The sequence below is a fragment of the Elephas maximus genome, chromosome 26 (assembly GCF_024166365.1).
Source record: "Elephas maximus indicus isolate mEleMax1 chromosome 26, mEleMax1 primary haplotype, whole genome shotgun sequence".
Taxonomy (NCBI): Eukaryota; Metazoa; Chordata; class Mammalia; order Proboscidea; family Elephantidae; genus Elephas; species Elephas maximus.
Genome location: NC_064844.1, coordinates 38,936,578 through 38,957,766, shown reverse-complemented (window position 1 = coordinate 38,957,766; position 21,189 = coordinate 38,936,578). Strand labels below are relative to the sequence as shown.

The 21,189-nt window shown below is 45.0% G+C and overlaps 1 protein-coding gene across 1 annotated transcript in view; it reads left to right on the top strand.

The window, feature by feature from the left end:
* The first annotated feature begins 475 nt into the window (after positions 1-475).
* The window catches only part of ESYT3 (extended synaptotagmin 3), a 62,801-nt gene continuing 42,087 nt past the window's right edge, over positions 476-21,189 (top strand). The window contains exon 1 of the mRNA XM_049870222.1: positions 476-1,050. Coding sequence (XP_049726179.1) covers positions 706-1,050 — 345 coding nt within the window. The 5' untranslated portion in view covers positions 476-705. The remainder of the gene's footprint in view (positions 1,051-21,189) is intronic.

The window sequence follows — 21,189 nt, the reverse complement described above, 5'->3', positions numbered from 1 at the left end:
TCTTGCAAGGCCCGGCCATGCCGGGCTGTGGAGGGCCTCGAATGACCGGCTGGCATCTGGTCCACAGAACCGGGTGTGGACCAAATGCCACCCCAGGCGGATTATGACTCACCGAGGGGATGTGGGCAGCTGGCTTGTCAAGGATAAACATCACCTAAAACCTGTTTACTACACGCAGTCAGAGGAGCCCTGGTGGTGATTAAAGCGCTCTGCGGCTAATCAAAAAGTAGGCAGTTCGAACCTTCAGCCACTCCACGGGAGAGAGATGTGGCAGTCTGCTTCCGCAAAGATTTATAGCCTTGAAAACCGAAGGAGCAGTTCTACTCCTGTCCTGTAGAGTCGCTGAGTTGGCATTCAAGGGATGGCAGTGGGTTACACCCAGTCTACGATATGTAAAGACCCCCAGCCAGTGCCTGGCCCCGCCCTCTGTCGCCGGGGGTAGTCCCTGGGGGCGGAGACATCCGGAGCTGCCCGGCTCACACAAAGAAGAGCGCACCAGTGTCCCAGCCCGGCTTAGTGCATTCCAGACCCGGTGCTCGAGCGCACGGCGGAGAACTCGGAGCACCGAGCCCAGAGATAGCTCTGCGGCGGGACAGGAGCTGCGCCGCGGCCGGGTCTTGTGATTGGACAGATGCGCCCGGGCGTCAGGGAGCTTGGACCTGAGTTTGGTAAAACTCCTGGAAAGGGCAACAGGGCGGCGGCAAGATGCAAGCGGAGAAGTCCTGCGCCTCCGAAGCCCCTTGTGCCCCTGGTGCCCCCGATGCCCAGGGAGCACAGCGGGCGCCCAGCCTCGAGCCGTGCCTGTCCAGCCAGTTGCTGCCCGAGCTTTACACTTTCATGGCGCGAGTGCTGTTCTACCTGGCGCCAGTCTATCTAGCAGGCTACCTGGGGCTCAGCATAACCTGGCTGCTGATCGGCGCCTTGTTGTGGATGTGGTGGAGCAAGATTCGCGACGCGAAGCTTGGGCGCCTGGCGGCCGCCTTCGAATTCCTGAACAACGAGCGCCAGTTCATCAGCCGCGAGCTGCGGGGCCAGCATCTGCCGGCCTGGGTGAGCCGGGGCGAGTCGGGAGGGGGGCGGATGCCTGTCGAGGTGCGGAAAGAACCTGCGGTAGGCCCAGGAGCCTGGGTGCGCAGACCTGAGAGCGCGGGACGGGGGGCCCCGCGACAGGCACACCCCATCCCCTACTGCGCCCCGCGCATTGACCCTGCGGGTTGTGGCGGTGCCGCTGACCACAGCTCCTCTCACTCACCTTCATCCCCCGCTCTGGTCCAGCTGAACTGTGAAGGGGGGACTTGGGTTTGTTAAGGGCCACAGAGCCTGAGAGAAAAGTCATGGGCAGGCCACACTCGGGAAAGCAGGGCGTCTGGGGCTCTGCAAATTTACTCGCGAGGGGAACAGCACCCGCCTGCTGATTCCAAGAAAGAACGCAGAGCTCGAAACGTTAATGGACAAATCAGCCAAGACACAAAAGGAACTCAGATTCCCTTCCACTGAGGCAGGGACAGAAGCAGGGGGCGGGAGCTGGGCTCGGGGCTCAGAGGGGCGGGGCTACGGGTGGGAGTGGTGGGATGGGGTTTACAGTTGGGAAGAGGCCGGGGGTTGCACTCGTTCTATTAACGGGCTTCTGTTGGTCCCTCGCCTGTAGGGATGCTCAGACTCGCGCAGACACACACACACACACCAGCACCGAACCATGTCCTGGTGTGGAATGGCCTGGACTGAGGTTTCTCAAACGCTTCCGGTTCTGAGAATCACCTGGCCCGCTTGCTTAAATAAGCGGGTTCCTTGGCCCCACCCCAGACTTTCTGGGATCAGAATCACCCAGCATGAGACCGAGATACCTGGGTGATTCTTATAATGAGGCAAGTTTGAGAAACACTGGCAAGAGTGGATTTGAGTCCATTTCTAAGCGTTGGTCTTCGGCAAACCTACCCCTCTGGAGCTGGGGGTTCCAGCTTCTCAGATTTCCTCCAGGTACCCTCAGACCCATGGGGGAATGTCCAGAGGCAGCCAGACCCCTCGTTTTTACAGGCCTGAGGCCTGTACTCTAAAACCCAGTCTGGCTAGAAGCCGTCTGCACCTGCCCATGGCCGTGAGAAGAAAATACTAGAATGGCCCATTTATATTTATTTTATATTAAACAAAGAGAACTTATGCCTTATTGATAGTTACTATGCAGTCCCTGGGTGGTACAAATGATCACCATGAGTTGGGGTGGACCCAAGGGCAACTGGTTAATATTTAATATATGAATTGACAGTAAAGCTTTGTAAATAGGTATACATAGATTGAGAATGGGGGTCAAAGGCTTGTACTGATAGGAGTACACACCCACAAGAAATATAGTGACCACTTTTCTTGTGTAGCAGCCGAGGGGACAGTGTTTGGTGCCTGTCTCCCTCAGACTTTCGTCATCCTAATTGTTCTGTGGGTGCTTGTGATTATAAAAGGTGTGGACCTGGAGAAGGGGCTGAACCAGTTGATACCCCTTGATCACTGTTGAGAGAGCTTAGGCCATCTGTCAGACCTCTACTGTGAACTGCAACCCCCCCCCCCGCCTGCCCGCCCCATCGCCTCAGACCATGAATGTGAGCCCATAAGCCCTGGCCATGTCATAGCCCTTCCTTTCTCCCCCTTCCTGAGTTAGGGAGGCCTCTAGACACTTAACTGTATGCAAAGACAGTGTTTCTGAAATTGGGCCAAGAATCATATCCCACAGGGGCATTGACAACCGCCACCCTCCACATACATCATGGAGATATTTCTGGCCTCTCTTGATGGAGAAGCAACATAGACCTAGCCAACAGGGAGCTGAGCCTGATGGGCGAGAAGGAATGAAAGAAAGTACCTCCTGGGTTTTCTTTCACCCCACAAACCATACCCTGGGCCTGACCCAGCTGGGCATAGGGACACACAGAAGGGGGTGATGATGTCTCTTCTACCAAGGGGGCAGGCTCAGGTGGAGGCAGATGCATAACAAGCAATTGCTGTAGAGGTCCTGGAAAAACCAGAGACAGGAGTCTGAACAGGATCCAGTCAGGAGTCCAAGGTTTGGAGTGAAGGAGACTCTACCTGGTTTCTAGATCAGATGGCCCATAGATCATAACCTCCTGACTCTTTGGCTTTCAGGTTGGCTTAGCTGGTCAGCTTGGAGGGCCAGGATTGGGTAACCTTTTGGAGTGAGGCAGTGGTGCTACAAAGGGCACTCCAGGCAGAGGGAGCCTTGTGAGCAAAGTATGGAGGTGTGGCATGGCTGGTACATGAAGGGAGCACCCTGTGGCTTGGCTGGCTGAAGTGCAGGGGGTGTGGTAGGCATTGGTGGACAGGGGCCAGATGGAGGCAGGCTTGATGAATGTTGGGTCTGATTCTGAAAGCTGTCAGCAACCTGTGGAGGATTTTGGGAAAGCCCTGCTGAAAGCGGAGAGTCAGGGAAGAGTGAGTCAGGAGGAGACCAGTTGGGAGACCTATGGAAGTTTTGAGTCAAGATGGTAGCAGTGAGGACCAAGAGGAGGGGAGGAGCAATGTGCAGAATGGGAGCTCTAGATACTTGGTGGCATCTAAAGTGGAAGTGACACTTTCTGGTTTGAAGAGTTGGGCGCCCATTCTATAGTTGGGAATCCAACACAAGAAGCTGGTTTGAGGGGTTAGTTGTCTATGCAAACACCTGTGAAGTGCATACAAATAAATGCAAATGTGTGCTTTTGGACCAGTCTCATGCAAGTTTCCAAGCCCAGGGATGATGTGGAGAAGCTGGAGCCTGCTTGAGGGAATATTCTTCTCCCTTCCTTCCTCTGCATTCCAGAGAACACACAAGGTTTATGGAAACAGTGACATGGCCCTGGTTGTGGTGGGGGCAGTGGAACCGCATGAATGATGAATGGGTGTCTAGCATCACATGTGGGCCTTTCAGCATGGCTTCTTCTCTGTTTTGAGCACTAGTTTCCTTGCTTGGGAGAGATGATTATGACTTCCTTTGGTATGAAGAAATATTTTTACAAATTGACAGATGTCCAATCAATAGTAGGGGGATTGAAGAAAAGTTGAGGGTCCTGAAAGTCTCATATGTGGCTATCAGACTCAGGCCTGCCTTGCACAGTTGTGCCAGTGGTATCCTGTACAATAACACCCAGTGAGGGGGTTGTCAATCCAGCCTACCTGCTGCTTGCCAATCTGTGGGCTGGGGGTTGTATCCACTTGGAAAGGGTACCTTTTTCTAATTTGCACCAAGTCTTTGTGAGGAGGGGTTCCAGGAAGGTGGAGGCTACAGCCAGGCTGAACTGGAGGCAAGAGGCCCTCTCTGTCTTTTGCTATGCCTTGGCAGACATTATTAGCCAATTATCAACTGAGCAGCTCTTTCCTGCCCGTTCTTAGACTCCTTCTCAACTCATTGCTCCAGGCTGCTGCCTTCAGGTGGTCACCGAAATTATCAGGGGGTGGGGACCATGCACAGCATAGTAACATAGAGTGGGCCCTTGACATTAAGGATCTGGGCGAAATACTTGCTCCACCACACACTGAACTGTAGACCTTGGTGAATCACGAAACCTCTGTTTCCACACGTGCAAAACAGTGGGGATGATGTTTTCTGCTGTTGGAGTTGTGGTGAAGTTGACTGTAAAGCCACTTACATGGAGCCAGGAACAAGTAGGGTGTTACTTTATTCTCAATTTTCCAGGCCTCCTAATTCTACCTTTTTCTAATATGAAATGAATGACCAAGTGTCCCAGCAGCAAACATGTTTCGTTGGGCCCTTGATGGCTGTAGAGGGGTGAAGCAAGTCAGAGGAAGGTGCGGACATGTCAGTGAAACACTCTCCTCTTCTTCCCCTGAACCTACTGTTTTAGAATCCTGGAATTCCAGCTGTGGCACCTCTTGAACTTCAGAGCTAGTCCTTAGTGCTCTGGGCTCCTCAAGACCCTTCTTGGGGTAACCTTTGCTGCTTCACTGCCACATCCCATGCTATTGATGGAAGCTCTACAGGGAGCTTCAAGTCTTGGGCTTGTGTGCCACATCAGCCCCTCACTGATCCATTCACTTACAGGGTATTTGTTGAGCCTTCTGCAAATGCTCCAGGGCTTTGAATCTGAATCTGTTAGTTTTGGTTCAACCCTCTACTGAGAATTTGCATTTCTAACAAGTTCCCAGGAAGTTATACATAAAAACCATCTGGGGATCTTGTTAAAATATAGATTCTGATTCAGTATATCTGAGTGCAAATGAAAATTCCCAGCAGGGAACTTGTTAGAAATGCAAATTCTCAGCAGAGGTTTGAACCGGGAAAAACAGGCTCGAAGTCCTGGAGTGCACCAATTGGCTGATTGGTTTGTTTCTCAGATATTTCTTTTGCCCCTGGCCTCCTGACATGACTGGGCTGGTGTGAGGAGGGAAGTTCGTTGAAAGCCCCTTCTGACTTCAGGTCAGGTGGGGTGCGTACCCAGAACGAGGGCCAATTGGTAGGAAAATGCCCTGAGGCAGGGTAGAGAGGGGAAAGAGCTGTCGGAAAACTTGGCGTTTTTGTCTGTGTGGTCTTCACAAGGTTTGTTCTGGGCCAGCAATCAGCTGGCAGCTTTGCTAGGGACAATTAACTGTTTATCTGCTATGAGTTGGGGTGGTGGTATGTGAGGTGTGGGAAGCTATGGGCTTGGAGCCTGATGCTTACTCACTGGGGGACCTTGAGAAGAGGCTGTCGCCTGTTTTTCCTCCAATTCCCTGTGAAAATAAGGAAGCTAAAGGAGATGCTCTGTGAATCTGTAGGAGTCTGTCATAATTAATCAGTCCCAACGTTACCCGATTAGGGTTGGTGCACTGGAGCAGTTGAGCCAGTGAAACATACTCAGAGTGAGAAAGTTTATTAAGGAGATGCATACATCACCGGGGACCCAGCAGCAACACAGCCTATCTCCATGGAGTCCCAAAGAGCAGTTTTACATTAGAGCTTTTTATATAGAATCTTACAAGAGTTACAGGTGTCTTTGTAGTTCCCTGCCAGACATTTCTTTATTAGGCTAAAGATAGACAGATCTGATACCTGGGCTCCAACTTTCCTGCGGGGGGCTGTATGCCACAGGTAGTCCGTACAGAACAAAAGGTTATTTGCATCAGTTTAAAACAAAGAACAAAGCCATTAACATTTGTTCAAAACAAAGTCATTAACAGAGGTATGTGAAGGAGGCAGGCAGAGGAAGAACAACTTAAAGATTTATCCTGGCAAGTTCTCAGTTGCCCATTTTGAAAAAGGAGAAAACACCCTGGGTGGTATTGGGGTCACACCAAGTTGGCTTTTCTCTGGTGCCACACAGCCCACATTCCCCAAACCTTATTGTCCCCACTATATAAGTGGGTGTGAGCTGAGGAAAGCACCAGGGACAGGCAAAACATTCACAGAAAGCAACAGGCATTCCAGAGGCTCCCAGCAGTGTTACAGGATGGAAATCCCAGGTTCTTACTCGGCATGACATGTATCGGCCAATAAACGAGAGACTGAGGTGGGAGAACAAAAAAGGCACCTTATTTCATTGTACAAGGAAATGGAGTCAGTCAATGCTTACTGCTGCCAAGACTGATCGCCAAGGCGGGCAAACAGGTTACTTTTAAAAGGGTTTACAATTAGAGAGAGAGTTCATACAAGTTATGTCAGCAACATGCTTAATCATACTATGCTGGTACAATAGGGTTTACATATAACCTCCAAGCAAAAGCAGGATTCAAATGCAAAGCTGAGGTCAGGGGAGCCCAGCAAAGGAAATACAAAGAAGCCAGGTAAAGAATACAGCATTGTGGGGTGTTTGTCTCAGCAGTGTCCCTAGGAGCCTTCCCTCCAACCCCACCCCTACCCCCCACCCCTGCCAGCCATTCAGGCAGACATAGGGACTCAGCTTTGCTTTCCTGGTGCTGAGGGTTTAAGATTCTTTCTGTGGGTGGAGCAGCACTTATTCTAGGGCCCAGGCTCTCATAGTCTGTCCTGTACAGACACTTTAGTTAATTAGGGGAAGGAAGTTAATGTGATGACAGCCCCAAGCTAGTCTGGCCACTCTCAAATTAGATTACAGAGCTCAATCCTTGACTCCATTGCCATGAGACATGAGGCTTGGATTTAAACATCAGGGCTGGTTGGAGGCTGACTGGAGTTGAAGGACTTCTTATCTGTGAGATCCTGGCAGCCTGGTGAGGTCATACAAATTGGTTTGGAGTCAGGTATGTCCTCAGGAAAGAAGAAGCACGGCAGGTTCTAGTCATGCCCCTTGGGTCTCTGCCCCATGACTTAGTGATGCTTCATGTACTCATCATGTCCTGAGGCAGGGTAGGGCAATAAGAGGGATAGAATGTGGGCCACCCTGCCTCCCAACCCAGCACAGGGATCTTAGGCATCCATGCGTTCATTCCTGTACTCAGTCAGCAAATGTTTATTGAGGGCTTACACAGTGCTGCAAGGCTGGGTGCAGATATAAGTGACACCTCGTCCCTGCCCTTGAGGAACTTACAGGCTAGGTGGGCATTCAGGTATTCAGCCCAGGAGGATAGCCTTTTCTGATACAGTGTGATCAGACCTATGAGATGGGCAGTCCGTGGTGCTGAGAAAGGAACTAACACAGGCTGGAAGTAGCCTAGGAAGCCTTCTTGAAGTAGGAGGCAGTATGGCTTTGCTGGGTGGTAGAAATGGAGGTCTCTGGGCCAAAGTTTTCCATAAATCTGGTCATTTCAGTTCATCACCTCACCCTGGAGTGAGGAGATTCTGGGGTAGTAATTTACAATAATCAAACTTACACGAGACTGACAAACTAGATGCCTATTGCTTAATTTGCAAGGGAGCTGAATCTTTCTGGGACAGAAGCGTCCAAAGCAACCTTTCTCCAAGCAAGTGCAAGAGGATCTGAGTAATTGGGAGGTCACTCAGGGGTGTGGATCAGGACTAAGGGTGAGGACAGACCCTGTCCTTCTTCTCTATTGTGGCCACTCTCCAGTGGGCAGGAAAGTGTTGAGAGGTGATCACTGGCTTCCACTGGCCTCCTAGCTCAGAGCCTTGGTGGCAGGCAGAGATGGCACCTACATGGGAATAACCCTGGTAACTTTGGGAGAGCCCCTCAGAGATGTGAGCTGCCCCCTAATAACCTGTGAAGGCCACAGCTCAGCTACATGGGAGGCAGAGGACTGGGGGCTTAGCCTTCCCTTCCTCCCACCTCTCCGATCAGAGTTACTGTCCCTGGAAAGGTTTCAGGGATTTTTAAATCTCAGGAAACCTAGAGCCCAAAAGTGTTCACATGCTTGAGGAAAGTTATTTCCTTTTTCCTACTCCTTCTTTACTACAAACACTGAACAGGGAGTTAAGATGTTTTCTGACCCATTTTAGGAACTATTAAAGGGACAAAGCAACATTCTCTTTACATGCCTTGAACCTCCTCCTAACAACAACAAAAAAGTCCTGGACCAGCTGCCTTTATTGAGGAATTCTACCAAACATTTAAAGAACAGACACCAGTCCTGTTCAAATTCTTCCAAAAAATGGAAGAGGAAGGAATACTCCCTAACTCATCCTTATGAGGCCAGCATTACCCTTATACCAAAGCCAGACAAAGACACCATGAGAAAACTACAGACCAATACCCCTTATGAATATAAATGCAAAAATCCTCAACAAAATATTAGCAAACCAAATTCAACATCACATTAAAAGAATTATACACCATGACCAAGTAAGATTTATTTCAGGAATGCAAGCATTGTTTAACATTAGAAAGTCAATCGGTGTAATACACCACATTAATAGAACAAAGGAAAAGAACCACATGATCATCTGAATTGACACAGAAAAGGCAATTGATAAAACCCAATACCCTTTCATGATAAATAACACTCAACAAGACAGGAAAAGAAAGGAAATTCTCAATATGGATAAGGGCATTTATGAAAAACCCACAGCCAACATTATACTCAATGGAGAAAGTGAGAGCTTTCCCCTTAAGATCAGGAACAAGACAAGGCTACCCACTCCCTCCACTGCTATTCAGTACTGTACTAGAAGTCCTAGCCAGAGCAGTAAGGCAAGAAAAATAAGTAGCAGGTATTCAAATTGGGGAGGAAGAAGTAAAACTATCCCTGTTTGCAGATAACATGATCTTATGTATAGAAAAGTCTACAGAATCCACAAGAAAAATTCTAGGGCTAATAAAGGAATTCAGCAAAATTTCAGGGTACAAGGTCAATGCATGTCTTGTACCTCAAGCCAAGGATATGAGACTTAACTTCCTCAGGGCACACAGGGACTCGGTGCCAGGTCTGCCAGCCCTATCTGTGCAGGAGGGTAGGGTGTCCATTATGGCCCAAGAAGCTTCCTCTCTGTGTGCCATGAGCCATTAGTCCTCAAAAACACTCAGAGTAAAAGGCGAGGATCTTTTCTTTTTCTTCTTTTAAGACTCTAGAAACATCTACTCCATTCCTTTGCCCATGTTGTGTTTAATTTTTTAGGATAACTTTTTCCTGGTTATAAAAGTAAAGTATTCCCACTGTAGAATATTTGGAAAGGACCTAAAAGTAAAAATTAAAACAAACATTTATAATCCTTCCACCCAGAGTTATGTCCTGATATTTGGTTGTACTTCCTTTATACAGGAAGGCATATAAAAACAGTTTTAAAATTTATAACCTTTTTCTTCATTCTTCTTTTTTACATTCTTAGCATTTGTCTTAGTTACCTAGTGCTGCTGTAACAGAAATACCATGAATGGGTGGCTTTAAAGAACAGCAATTTCTTTTCTCACAGCTCTGGAGGCTAAAAGTCCAAATGAGGGCCTCAGCTGTGTTGATTCTTACCTTGTAGGCAGTCCTGGTTGTTCTGTGGGCCCTTGGCTTGTAGATGATCCTCACATGGCATCTGTCTTCCCTTGTGTGCATCTCTGTGTCTAATTTGCTCTTTTTATAACTCAGAAGTAATTACTTTTAGAACCCATCCTACTTGAGTATGATGTAATTAACCTAACAAAGAAAACCCTATTTCCAAACAGGATAACATTTACAGGTATAGTGGCTAGGATTCCAACACGTATTTTGAACAGGGGCGCTGGGGGGCTGGAGGGCAGTGGGGGAGAGAGTGGCACAGTTCAATTCATAACAGCATTATATTACAGGTATTCTCCAAAAACATTTTAAGGACAATGGTATTCCTTAATAAGCTACTTAACTATTTCTCTACTATTGATGATTTAGGTTGTCTCCAAGTTTTCCCTATTCATATGGTCTGCTGAGGGGAGTGGTGTTTCCTATGTCTGTCTGGAATATTTCCCTCTGGACTGCCCGGTCTTGTTCCCTCAGCCCATCCTTCAATCTGAGATCAGGCACCTCTCTAGGACCCTTCTCCTCAGGTTCCCACAGTACCCTGAGCACTGGGTACTGAGCATTGGGCTCACTCCACTCCCCATACTGATTTAAAGCTACCCATTTTTATGTCTGGCTTCTCTACCAGACTGAATGTCCTTTTAGGGCGAGATGTGTTTCATGTTCATCTCTGCCCTAAGCTCCTAGCTAATTGCCTGGTACATAGACTCTTAATAAAAATCTGTTGAATGAATGCTACAGTGAGTGTCTGCCATTTAAATCTTCATGCATGTTTCTCAATTTCCTTATTATAGTTTTCTAAAAGTGAAACTGATATGTCAAAGCTTATGAACATTTTAGACTCTTTTGGCCATTTCACTGCGGCCTTGCCAGCTTCTGGTATTATCCTTTTTGGACCTTTAATAGTTTGATAAGCAAGAGAACAAGTTTTTCAACCTCTAGACATTACCAAAACTAACTGGATCATTGAACTCTCTGGCAACTTAAGATGTCATCCTGGTCCCCTGTGATCTGATTAGGCAGCCCTCCTTTGCTCTGAGCCTTTATCCTTGGCAAAGGGTGACGGGCTCTCAGTACCAGTGTTCTCATCACTGAGGAGCCTTTGGGGTTTCATTTATCCAGTTCTTTTCCTGCTGACCAGATTATATTTAGACCACTTTGTAGGCTGGTGGGTTGTCAAAGAGCCTGTGGGTTGTAGAGCAGTGCAAGGCAAAATTTCAAGTTGGCAGAGCAATTATTCCTCCTTAAAGCATTTTTAGCAGTGTACTTTTAGGCAGAATAGTGGGAGGATTTAAAAGGAGATTTCATGGTTACACATTTATATCCCAGAGACAGAGGAGAAAAAAAAAAAAAAGGGAGCAAAAGACTGCTTCATCAGGAGAAAAGTGAACTAGATTGAGGGAACGTTTTCCTTGTAAAGCACCGAATGGGCACCCACAGAGGAATGGACTATCTCAGGAAGACAGAAGCTGACTTGAAGTCCAGTGTGGCCTCCTTTTGTAGGACGCCCTTGCAGCATGGACTTCATCTCTTCTGTGAGTATGGGGGAAGGGCTGGCAACATCAGTTTGAGTCAGCAGGTAGCAGGGGGGCGAGGGCAGCAGAGGGGCAGTAAGAAAACCTTTTGGAGCAGGGAAAAGCCATGAGGCTGTTTTAGAAAAGAGGGTGTGTGTCTGGGGGTGATGTCTGTGTGCACACTTGATTCTGTGGATGTGTCTGTCTGTAGATCTGGGTGTGTATGTCTCCCCGTGCAGGTCGTTGTGTGTATTTGTGTTTGTGTGTGTACCTGTGTCCTAGTGTGTGTCTGTGTATATTTTGGTGCATATGTCTCTGTGGATGTGTCTGTGTGTACAACTTTGTGTATCTGTGTCTGTGCCTCTACGTGGCTGCTCCCACTGGAAGAGCTACCATCCCCAGGAGGAGCGGAGGGACATAATTTACATATTGACAGGGAGGCCCTTTAAGTGAAGCCCTCCAATCTCCCTGCCTCCTGTGGCCAAAAGCTCCTGACAAGGCCTCTCACCCAACTCCAGACCCATCTGTGCGGCCTTACGTAGTCCTTGGCCCCTGATGGGATACAACCATTACTCTAGCTCCATTTCCTGACTGCTGTGGAACCATTTTTCCTAAATGGTTTAATTAGGAAAGAAAGCACAGACATTACCACCTGAAGGTGGAGTATTGATGTGGGCCTCTCTGGTGGCCTTGCCAGCTTGGAATTATGACTTAGACTTGAGTTTGCTTTATAATCTGTATCTCCTCTCTAAGCTCTCATTACTGCCACTCCCTTAACAATGTCTAAAAACTCTGCTGTTACCGCCATTAAAACATTAGCCCACTTTGCCTGGAAGGCTTTGGCTCAAGGACACTAACACCAGTGAGAGGTGTGTTAGTTTAGGGGGACATCGGGGGAGGAAGGGGTGAATCATTTAAATGTCTCTTGAGGGCTATTGCAGGAGCCCTGGTGAAGCAGTGGTTAAGCTTTTGGCTGCTAACTGAAAGGTCCATGGTTGGAACCCACCAGCCTCTCCTTGGAAGAAAGATGTGGCAGTCTGTTTCCATGAAGATTATAGTCTCCCACTGTCACAAAACAATATGTGTATTAATTGTTTAATGAGAAACTTGTTTGCTCTGTAAATCTTCATCTAAAGAACAACAACAAAAAAAAAGGATCACAGCCATGGAAACCCTATGGGGCAAGTTCTACTGTGTCCTATAGAGTTGCTATGAGTCAGAATCGACTTGACGACAATAGGTTTGCTTTGGAGGGCTACTGCAGGGGGAGTAGTAGGGATCTGAGATCCCGGTGACTTGACTGTGTGCTGGGCATCACTGGAGTTTTCCAAGGTTGCTTTGGGGAAACGTTCACACCTGTATGCATCTCAGGTCAGTAGTGCACGTGTTTCTGCAGGGATGAACCTTGCTAGAACATTGACCGTGTCTGTAGCACTAAACCATTTAAAAGTACATTCACACCCATTATCTCACTTGGTTATGAATCTGGGAAGAGAAGAAATCAACAGCCCCACTTTTATCAGTGCCTAGAGCCAGGAAAAAGCATGATGTTGACAAAGGTTTCTTACCTTCCAGCAAAATATCCAACAAAAATATCTTTTGTGGAGCAAAAGATAATTCTCTTTGTAAAAAGAATTGTGTATTCCCATGGTGGAAACCCTGGTGGCACAGTGGTTAGACCAAAAGGTCTAGCCGTTTGAATCCACCAGGCACACTTTGGAAACCCTATGGGGCAGTTCTACTCTGGCTCATAAGGTTGCTATGAGTTGCCCTCATATGTCTGTCAGTTTATTGTACTGTGGGGGCTTGCGTGTTGCTGTGATGCTGGAAGCTATGCCACCAGTATTCAGATACAAGCAGGGTCATCCATGGAGGACAGGTTTCAGCTGAGCTTCCAGACTAAGACTAGCAAGAAGGACCCGGCAGTCTACTTCTGAAAAGAATAAGTCAGTGAAAACTTTATGAATAGGAGTGGAACATTGTCTGATATAGTGCTGGGAGATGAGCCCCCCAGATTGTGAGGCACTCCAAAGATGACTGGGGAAGAGCTGCCTCCCCAAAGTGGAGTCCACTTTAATGACATGGATAGAGTAAGACTTTTGGTATCTTCATTTGCTGATGTGGCATGAGTCAAAATGAAAAGAAACAGTTGCAAACATCCATTAATAATCGGAACCTGGAATGTAGGAAGTATGAATCTAGGAAAATTAGAAATTGTCAAAAATGAAATGAAATGCATAAACGTTGATAATCCTAGGCATTAGTGAGCTGAAATGGACTGGTATTGCCCTTTTTGAATTGGACGATCACGTAGTCTACTATGCCAAGAATGGCAACTTAAAGAGGAACGGCATTGCATTCATCGTCAAAAAGAACATTTCAAGACCTATCCTGAAGTACAATGCTGTCGGTGATAGGATAATATCCATATGCCTACAAGGAAGACCAGTTCATACGACTATTATTCAAATTTATACACCAACCACTAAGGCCATAGATGAAGAAAATGAAGATTTTTATCAGCTTCTGCAGTCTGATCGAACATGCAGTCAGGATGCTTTGATAATTACTGGTGATTGGAATGCAAAAGTTGGAAACGAAGAAGAAAGATCAGTGGTTGGAAAATACGGCCTTGGTGATAGAAACCATGCCAGAGATTGAATGGTAGAATATTGCAAGACCAACGACTTATTCCTTGCAAATACCTTTTTTCACCAACATAAAAGATGTCTATACACAAAGACCTCGCCATATGGAACACACAGGAATCAAATCAACTACATCTGTGGAAGAGATGATGGAAAAGTTCAATATCATCAGTCAGAACAAGGCCAGGGGCTGACTGTGGAACAGACCATCAATTGCTCATATGTAAGTTCAAGCTAAAACTGAAGAAAATCCGAGCAAGTCCACGAGAGCCAAAATACGACCTTGAGTATATCCCACCAGAATTTAGAGACCACCTCAAGAATAGATTTGACATGTTGAACACTAATGACCGAAGACCAGATGAGTTGTGGAATGACATCAAAGACATCATACGTGAAGAAAGCAAGAGGTCATTGAGAAGACAGGAAAGAAAGAAAAGACCAAGATGGATGTCAGAGGAGACTCTGAAACTTGCTCTCAAGCGCCAAGCTGCTGAAGCAAAAGGAAGAAATGATGAAGCAAAAGAACTAAACTGAACGGCTTAGAAGACAAAGTATTATAATGACATGTGCAAAGAGCTGGAGATGGAAAACCAAAAGGGAAGAACACACTCGGCATTTCTCAAGCTGAAAGAACTGAAGAAAAAATTCAAGCCTCAAGTTGCAAGAGTGAAGGTTCTATGGGTAAAATATTAAACGATGCAGGAAGCATCAAAAGAAGATGGAAGGAATACACAGAGTCATTATACCAAAAAGAATTAGTCGATGTTCAACCATTTCAAGAGGTAGCATATGATCAGGAACCGATGGTACTGAAGGAAGAAGTCCAAGCTGCCCTGAAGGTATTAGCAAAAAACAAGGCTCCAGGAACTGACAGGATATCAACTGAGGTGTTTCAACAAACAGATGCAGCACCGGAGGTGCTCACTTGTCTATGCCAAGAAATATGGAAGACAGCTTCCTGGCCAACTGACTGGAAGAGATCCATATTTATGCCTATTCCCAAGAAAGGTGATCCAACTGAATGTGGAAATTATCAAACGATAACATTAATATCACACACAAGCAAAATATTGCTGAAGATCATTCAAAAGCTGCTGCTGCAGTATATCCACAGGGAACTACCAGAAATTCAGGCCAGTTTCAGAAGAGAATGTGGAACCTGGGATATCATTGCTGATGTCAGATGGATCCTGGCTGAAAGCAGAGAATACCGGAAGGATGTTTACCTGTGTTTCAATGACTATGCAAAGGCATTCAACTGTGCAGAACATAACAAACTATGGATAACATTGCGAAGAACGGGAATTCCAGAACACTTAATTATGCTCATGAGGAACCTGTACATAGATCAAGAGACAGTTATTCAGACAGAACAAGGGGATACTGATTGGTTTAAAGTCAGGAAAGGTGTGCGTCAGGGTTGTATCCTTTCACTATACCTATTCAATCTGTATGCTGAGCAAATAATCCAAGAAGCTAGACTATATGAAGAAGAATGGGGCATCAGGATTTGGAGGAAGACTCATTAACAACCTGCGTTATGCAGAGGACACAACCTTGCTTGCTGAAAGTGAAGAGGACTTGAAGCACTTACTAATGAAGATCAAAGACCACAGCCTTCAGTGTGGGTTACACCTCAACATAAAGAAAACAAAAATCTCCACAGCTGGACCAATGAGCAACATCATGATAAACGGAGAAAAGATTGAAGTTGTCAAGGATTTCATTTTACTTGGATCTACAATCAACACTCATGGAAGCAGCAGTCAAGACGAGGCATTGCATTGGGCAAATTTGCTGCAAAGGACCTCTTTAAAGTGTTGAAAAGCAAAGATGTCACGTTGAAGACTGAGGTGCACCTGACCCAAGCGCATCATATACATGTCAAAGCTGAACAATGAATAAGGAAGACTGAAGAAGACTTGAAGCCTTTGAATTGTGGTGTTGGCAAAGAATATTGATTATACAATGGCTGCTAAAAAAACGAACAAACCTGTCTTGGAAGAAGTACAACCAGAATGCTCCTTAGAAGCAAGGATGGCGAGACTTGGTCTTGCATACTTTGGACATGTTGTCAGGAGGGATCAGTCCCTGGAGAAGGACATCATGCTTGGCAAAGTACAGGGTCAGCGGAAAAGAGGAAGACCCTCAACGAGGTGGATTGACACAGTGACTGCAACAATGGGCTCAAGCATAACAACTATTGTAAGCATAGCACAGGACCAGGCAGTGTTTCGTTTTGTTGTGCGTAGGGTCGCTATGAGTAGGAACTAACTCGATGGCACCTAACAACAACGAGTCTGAATCGACTCAACAGCAACAGGTTTTCTATTCTCATGGTATTCTCCCAGAAGTGACAGCTGGGGACATAGACTGTGACTTTGGAGCCCTTGTTGGGGACCCCCAGAGACAGAGGAGCCACCTTCTTCCACAGCCTGAGCAGCCAGCCCACCAGCCTGGAGTTGTTGGGTGTGACTTATAGCTACCCCATGTGTGACAGAGTAGAACTGCCCCATGGGGTTTTCTTGGCTGCAGTCTTTAGGAAGTAGATCATCAGGTCTTTTCTCCAGCAGTGCGGCTGGTGGGTTTAAACCACCCACTTTTCGGGTTCCAGCTGAACGCTTTAGCAGTTGCGCCACCAGGGCTCCTGGAGAGCCCTTTGCATTCATTCTTCCACACCTTCCACTGCCATGATCAGAATAACCCCGGGGCCGGGGGGGCACCTTCAAGATCCAGGCTCTTGTCCCCAAAACCAAACCAAACCTGTTGCTGTTGAGTCAATTTTGACTTATAGTGACCCTACAGGACAGAGTAGAACTGCCCCCATCAAGTTTCCAAGGAGTGTCTGGTGGATTTGAACTGCTGACCTTTTGATTAGCAGCCATAGCACTTAACCACTAGGCCAGCAGGGTTTCCGCTCTTGTCCCAGTCCCCCTGAATTAAAATTCCTTAGTGCCATGACCAAAAATCTGCATTTTAACGAGCTCCCTAGGTGATATTTTTGTACATGAGTGTTTTGAGAATCATTGTCTGAGTCTAGCCCTAGTATTTTCAGATACTCCAAGGACTCAAGGAGAATTGGAACAGAACCTGCCTTCCTTTTCTGCCTTCTCATTGTTTCCCTGGTGAGGGACACAGACACAAGACAGAGGCTCTGATTGGGTCCCTTTGCCATGCCTCACTGTGTAGCGCTCCTAGTGAGTTTCTTGTGAGGGCTTTAGGGACAGGGTCCCAGCCTGTCTGCGGCATTCTTTGTCTGGGGCCATAGAGCACTTCCAATCAGAGAAGCTAGGGAAACAGCCATCAACTGTGTTAAGTCTACTTGGCCTCAATACGTTATCTTCTATGCTCTTCTCTTTTTCTATTCTCCCCTCTCACTGGTATCTTCCAAAGAACACTTACTAGAGAATTTACTGGGCTTTGGGGCAGACAGAACTGGACACACAACCCAATGACCTTGTTCTTGGCTTGTGCCTGAGGTCAAGCATGTCAAAGTGTGAGCATGTCTAGGTTCTGTACAAATTCTAACAAGCAAAAACCCATTGCTTTCGAGTTGATTCTGACTCATAGTGACTCTGTAGGACAGTGTAGGACTGCCTTTTTTTTTTTTTTTAATCACTACGGAAGCAGACTTTCACATCTTTCTCCTGAGGAGCTGCTAGTGGGTTAGAACTACTGACCTTTCTTTCAGTTAGGACCCAAGCTCTTAACCACTGATGCCTCTTCCAGTGATAGTTACTAGGTTACTCTTTGCTAGGAAGGGTGCTGAGCATTTTATATGCATTGTCTCATTTAGTCTTCTCAGGAATGGAAGCAGCATCTCGTATTATAACCAACCTTGATGAGAAAACTGAGGTACACAAGGAATGGGTTAGAGAAAAACTAAGAAATGGACTTCAAATGCTGACATTTCAGGTGGGGGTGGGGAGGGGAAAGAAGGACATGGGAGGGAAAGATTTGGGGGCTGGGCTCAAATTACATGCAGATGGAAGATCTGGGTTCTGGTCACCTGGGTGATCTTGGCAAGCACTAACTAGTTTCTGGGCCTCTCATCTGTAAAGTGGGGATAATTCCATCTTTATTGTTCCTCTCATAGGGTATTAAAACCCGTTGCTATGGAGTCAACTCAGACTCATAGCCACCCTATAGGACAGAGTAGAACTGCTGACCTTTTGGTTAGCAGCCATTGTTCTTAACCACTACGCCACCTGGGTTTCCCCATAGGGTATTAGGAATATCAAATGAAAGTGCTTATGGAATGCCCTTTGTAAGCTATGAAGCATGGCCTGCCTATAAGGGCCTAAGTCCCATGAGGGAAATCCTATGACAAATTAGGCTGAAAATTCAGTGGTGTGTAAGATTTTCTTAGAAGGAGTAAGTGGGGTGGAGAAGAAAAGCACGGACTTCGTGGTTCTGAGTGTTTACTCCAATACTTTACAGTCAGGTGGCTGTGGGAAAGTGAGTTCACCTCTCTGAGCCTCAGTTTTCTTATCTCTAAAGTGTGATTAATAAGGGATTAAGGTGAATATTAAATGACATCAAATAACATGAACAGCCTTTCAAAAAGATTGAAAATAAAAGGGAAAAAGATAGAACTGGGCAACTTTAAAACAAAAGAAAGCTGGGGTAGCAATTTTTATATTAGACAAAATAGACTAACTCAAATCTATTATAAAGATAGAGGGGTCCTATATGCTCATAAAGAAGCAATAATTAAGATATAATAAACATGGACATATATGGACAGCATAATATAACGTTGAAATATAAACCAACAATTGACAGAGCTGCATGGAGTAGATAAAGCAGTCACTGGGCTTTAAAATGTTAATGCAGCCCCCTCTGGAAATGATAAATTAAGCACAGGAGAGTAAGCAAGTGTCAAGAATACCTGAAGGACATGATTAATAACTTGATCACACATGGAATGGTCACAAAAATTAATCATGAACTAGGCCACAAAGGAGCTCTGGTAGCACAGTGGTTAAGAGCTACAGTGAGCTATGTCTGCTAACCAAAAGGCTGGCAGTTCAAATCCACCAGCTGCTCCTTGCAAACACTGAGGGCAGTTCTACTGTCCTATATGGTCACAATGAGTCTAAATCGACTTGGTGGCAACAGTTTTCAGGTTTCAGGCCACAAAGGAAGTCTCAATATATCCCAGTGAATCGACATCCTACAGACTGTTCAAATCACAAAGAAACCAAATTAGAAAACAACAATAAATAGATAAAAAATATATAAATAGATAGCTATAGAAATTTCACCTGACTGTATATTTGAAAACTTTACTATTAATAAAAACTCTTTGTTGAAAAGGGAGTCACAACAGAAATTACAAAAAGCAAATACTGAGAGCAAACCAACAATGAAAACACTATGTCAAACATTACAGGGTGCAAATAAAGCTCTACTTAGAAGGAAATCTGTAACTTTGAATATAAAAAAAAAAAAAAATTTTTTTTTTTTTTTTTTTTTTTTTTTTTTTGAATATATTTATCATAAAATAAGAAAAATTGAAAATAGATGACTCAACCATAAGATCATGGAGTTCAACTCTACGAACATGAAAGGAGCAACAGATTTAGATTAAGGAAATAAGAAGGAAGGGAATAATAAATAAAAGGATGAAACTTAACAAATTTAAAAAGGAAAACAAATTAACAACAAAAAAAGCTAGCCTTCTAAAGAGGCTAACACAACAGGCAAAACTTTTAGCAAGATTGATCACAAAAAAAGATGAAAATAAATGAAATACAGAATGAGAAAGGAAGAAATAACTACAAATTTATAATTGTAAAATATTATTAACGGTACATGTAGAAATTGTTGGATTGGTGTGTTTTCTGATGTGTATATTTGCAATAACAACAAACATAAAATAAATTATAAAAAAACAATATTATAAACAACTATATACCAACAAATTTGAAAACGTAAATGAAATAGATACAGTTCTAGAAAAATATAAATGCCAAAATTACCACAATAAGGGATAATAGACCTTGAATACACCATTAACCACAAAAGAAATAAAAATGTTAAGTTATTATCCTAAAATAGCCTCAGGCCAAGATGGTTTCATAGGTAAGATCTACTAAACTTCATGGATCATATAATTCCTTTATTAAATAGTTGTTTCAAAAAACAAGGTGATAGGAAAAGCTGTACAAATAATTTTATGGTTTATTGCAAATATATTAAAAACTGGATATAAGTTGTACAAGAACAAAAATTACAGATAGATCAGTTTGAAGGTCCCTGGGTGGTATAAACGGTTAAAGTTCTTGGTTGCTAGCCAAAAGGCTGGAGGTTCAAGTCCACCCAGAGGTACCTAAGAAGAAAGGCCTGATAATCTACTTCTGAGAAACCCTGTGGAGGACAGTTCTACTCTGAAATGCCTGAGGTCACCATGAGTTGAAATCTACTTAATGGCACATGGTCTGATTTTTTTTTTTTTTTAATTACCTAAATCAGTTTGAAAAAGAAGATGAACACAGCATAGTACTGGCACAGGAAAAGGCAAACCAACGAAACTAATGAGTGACAAGTCAAGAAACGGACCAAAGTATATATGAGAAGCTGGTTGTTGAGGGAGGTAGCTTCACAAGTCAGGTGGGAAAAGATGGATTTTAATTTTTTCGCGGGGAGTGTGGCATGTGATTTTGAAAACTTGCCTTAGTGAGAATGTAAGGAGGAATAAAATTACATTTCTGTGTTAAAAAAAATTCCAGAGAGTCTGTAGATATAAATGTGAAAGCTAAAATACAAAATCAATAGATAAAAATGTAGAATAACTGAGAATTTGTGGTAGGGAAGGATTTCTTCCACAAGATCCAAAAAGGACTGATTATAAAAGAAAAATAAACTCATTTGTCTACGTCAAAATGAGAAAGCATTGAGTATGAGTAGTTACTCCACGAGTATCTATCTCCATGATTTCAGTCCCTGCTTCAAATTTAGTCAGGGACAGACACAAAGAACGAGGTATGGCTCTAGCTTATCAGCTCACTGAGAAGAGACAGCAGGTGCTGAGATTCAGGCTGAGAGAGGGCTTTCCAAGGTCTGAAATGCTACCTTCTTCAGAGTGTTCAGACTAGCTCTGTGAGGAACCTCTTACTAAGAAGCATAAAATACAGGTGCAGGTGGCCAAGAGAGACTGAAAACTTAAATGCATATGGGACTTGGGCAAT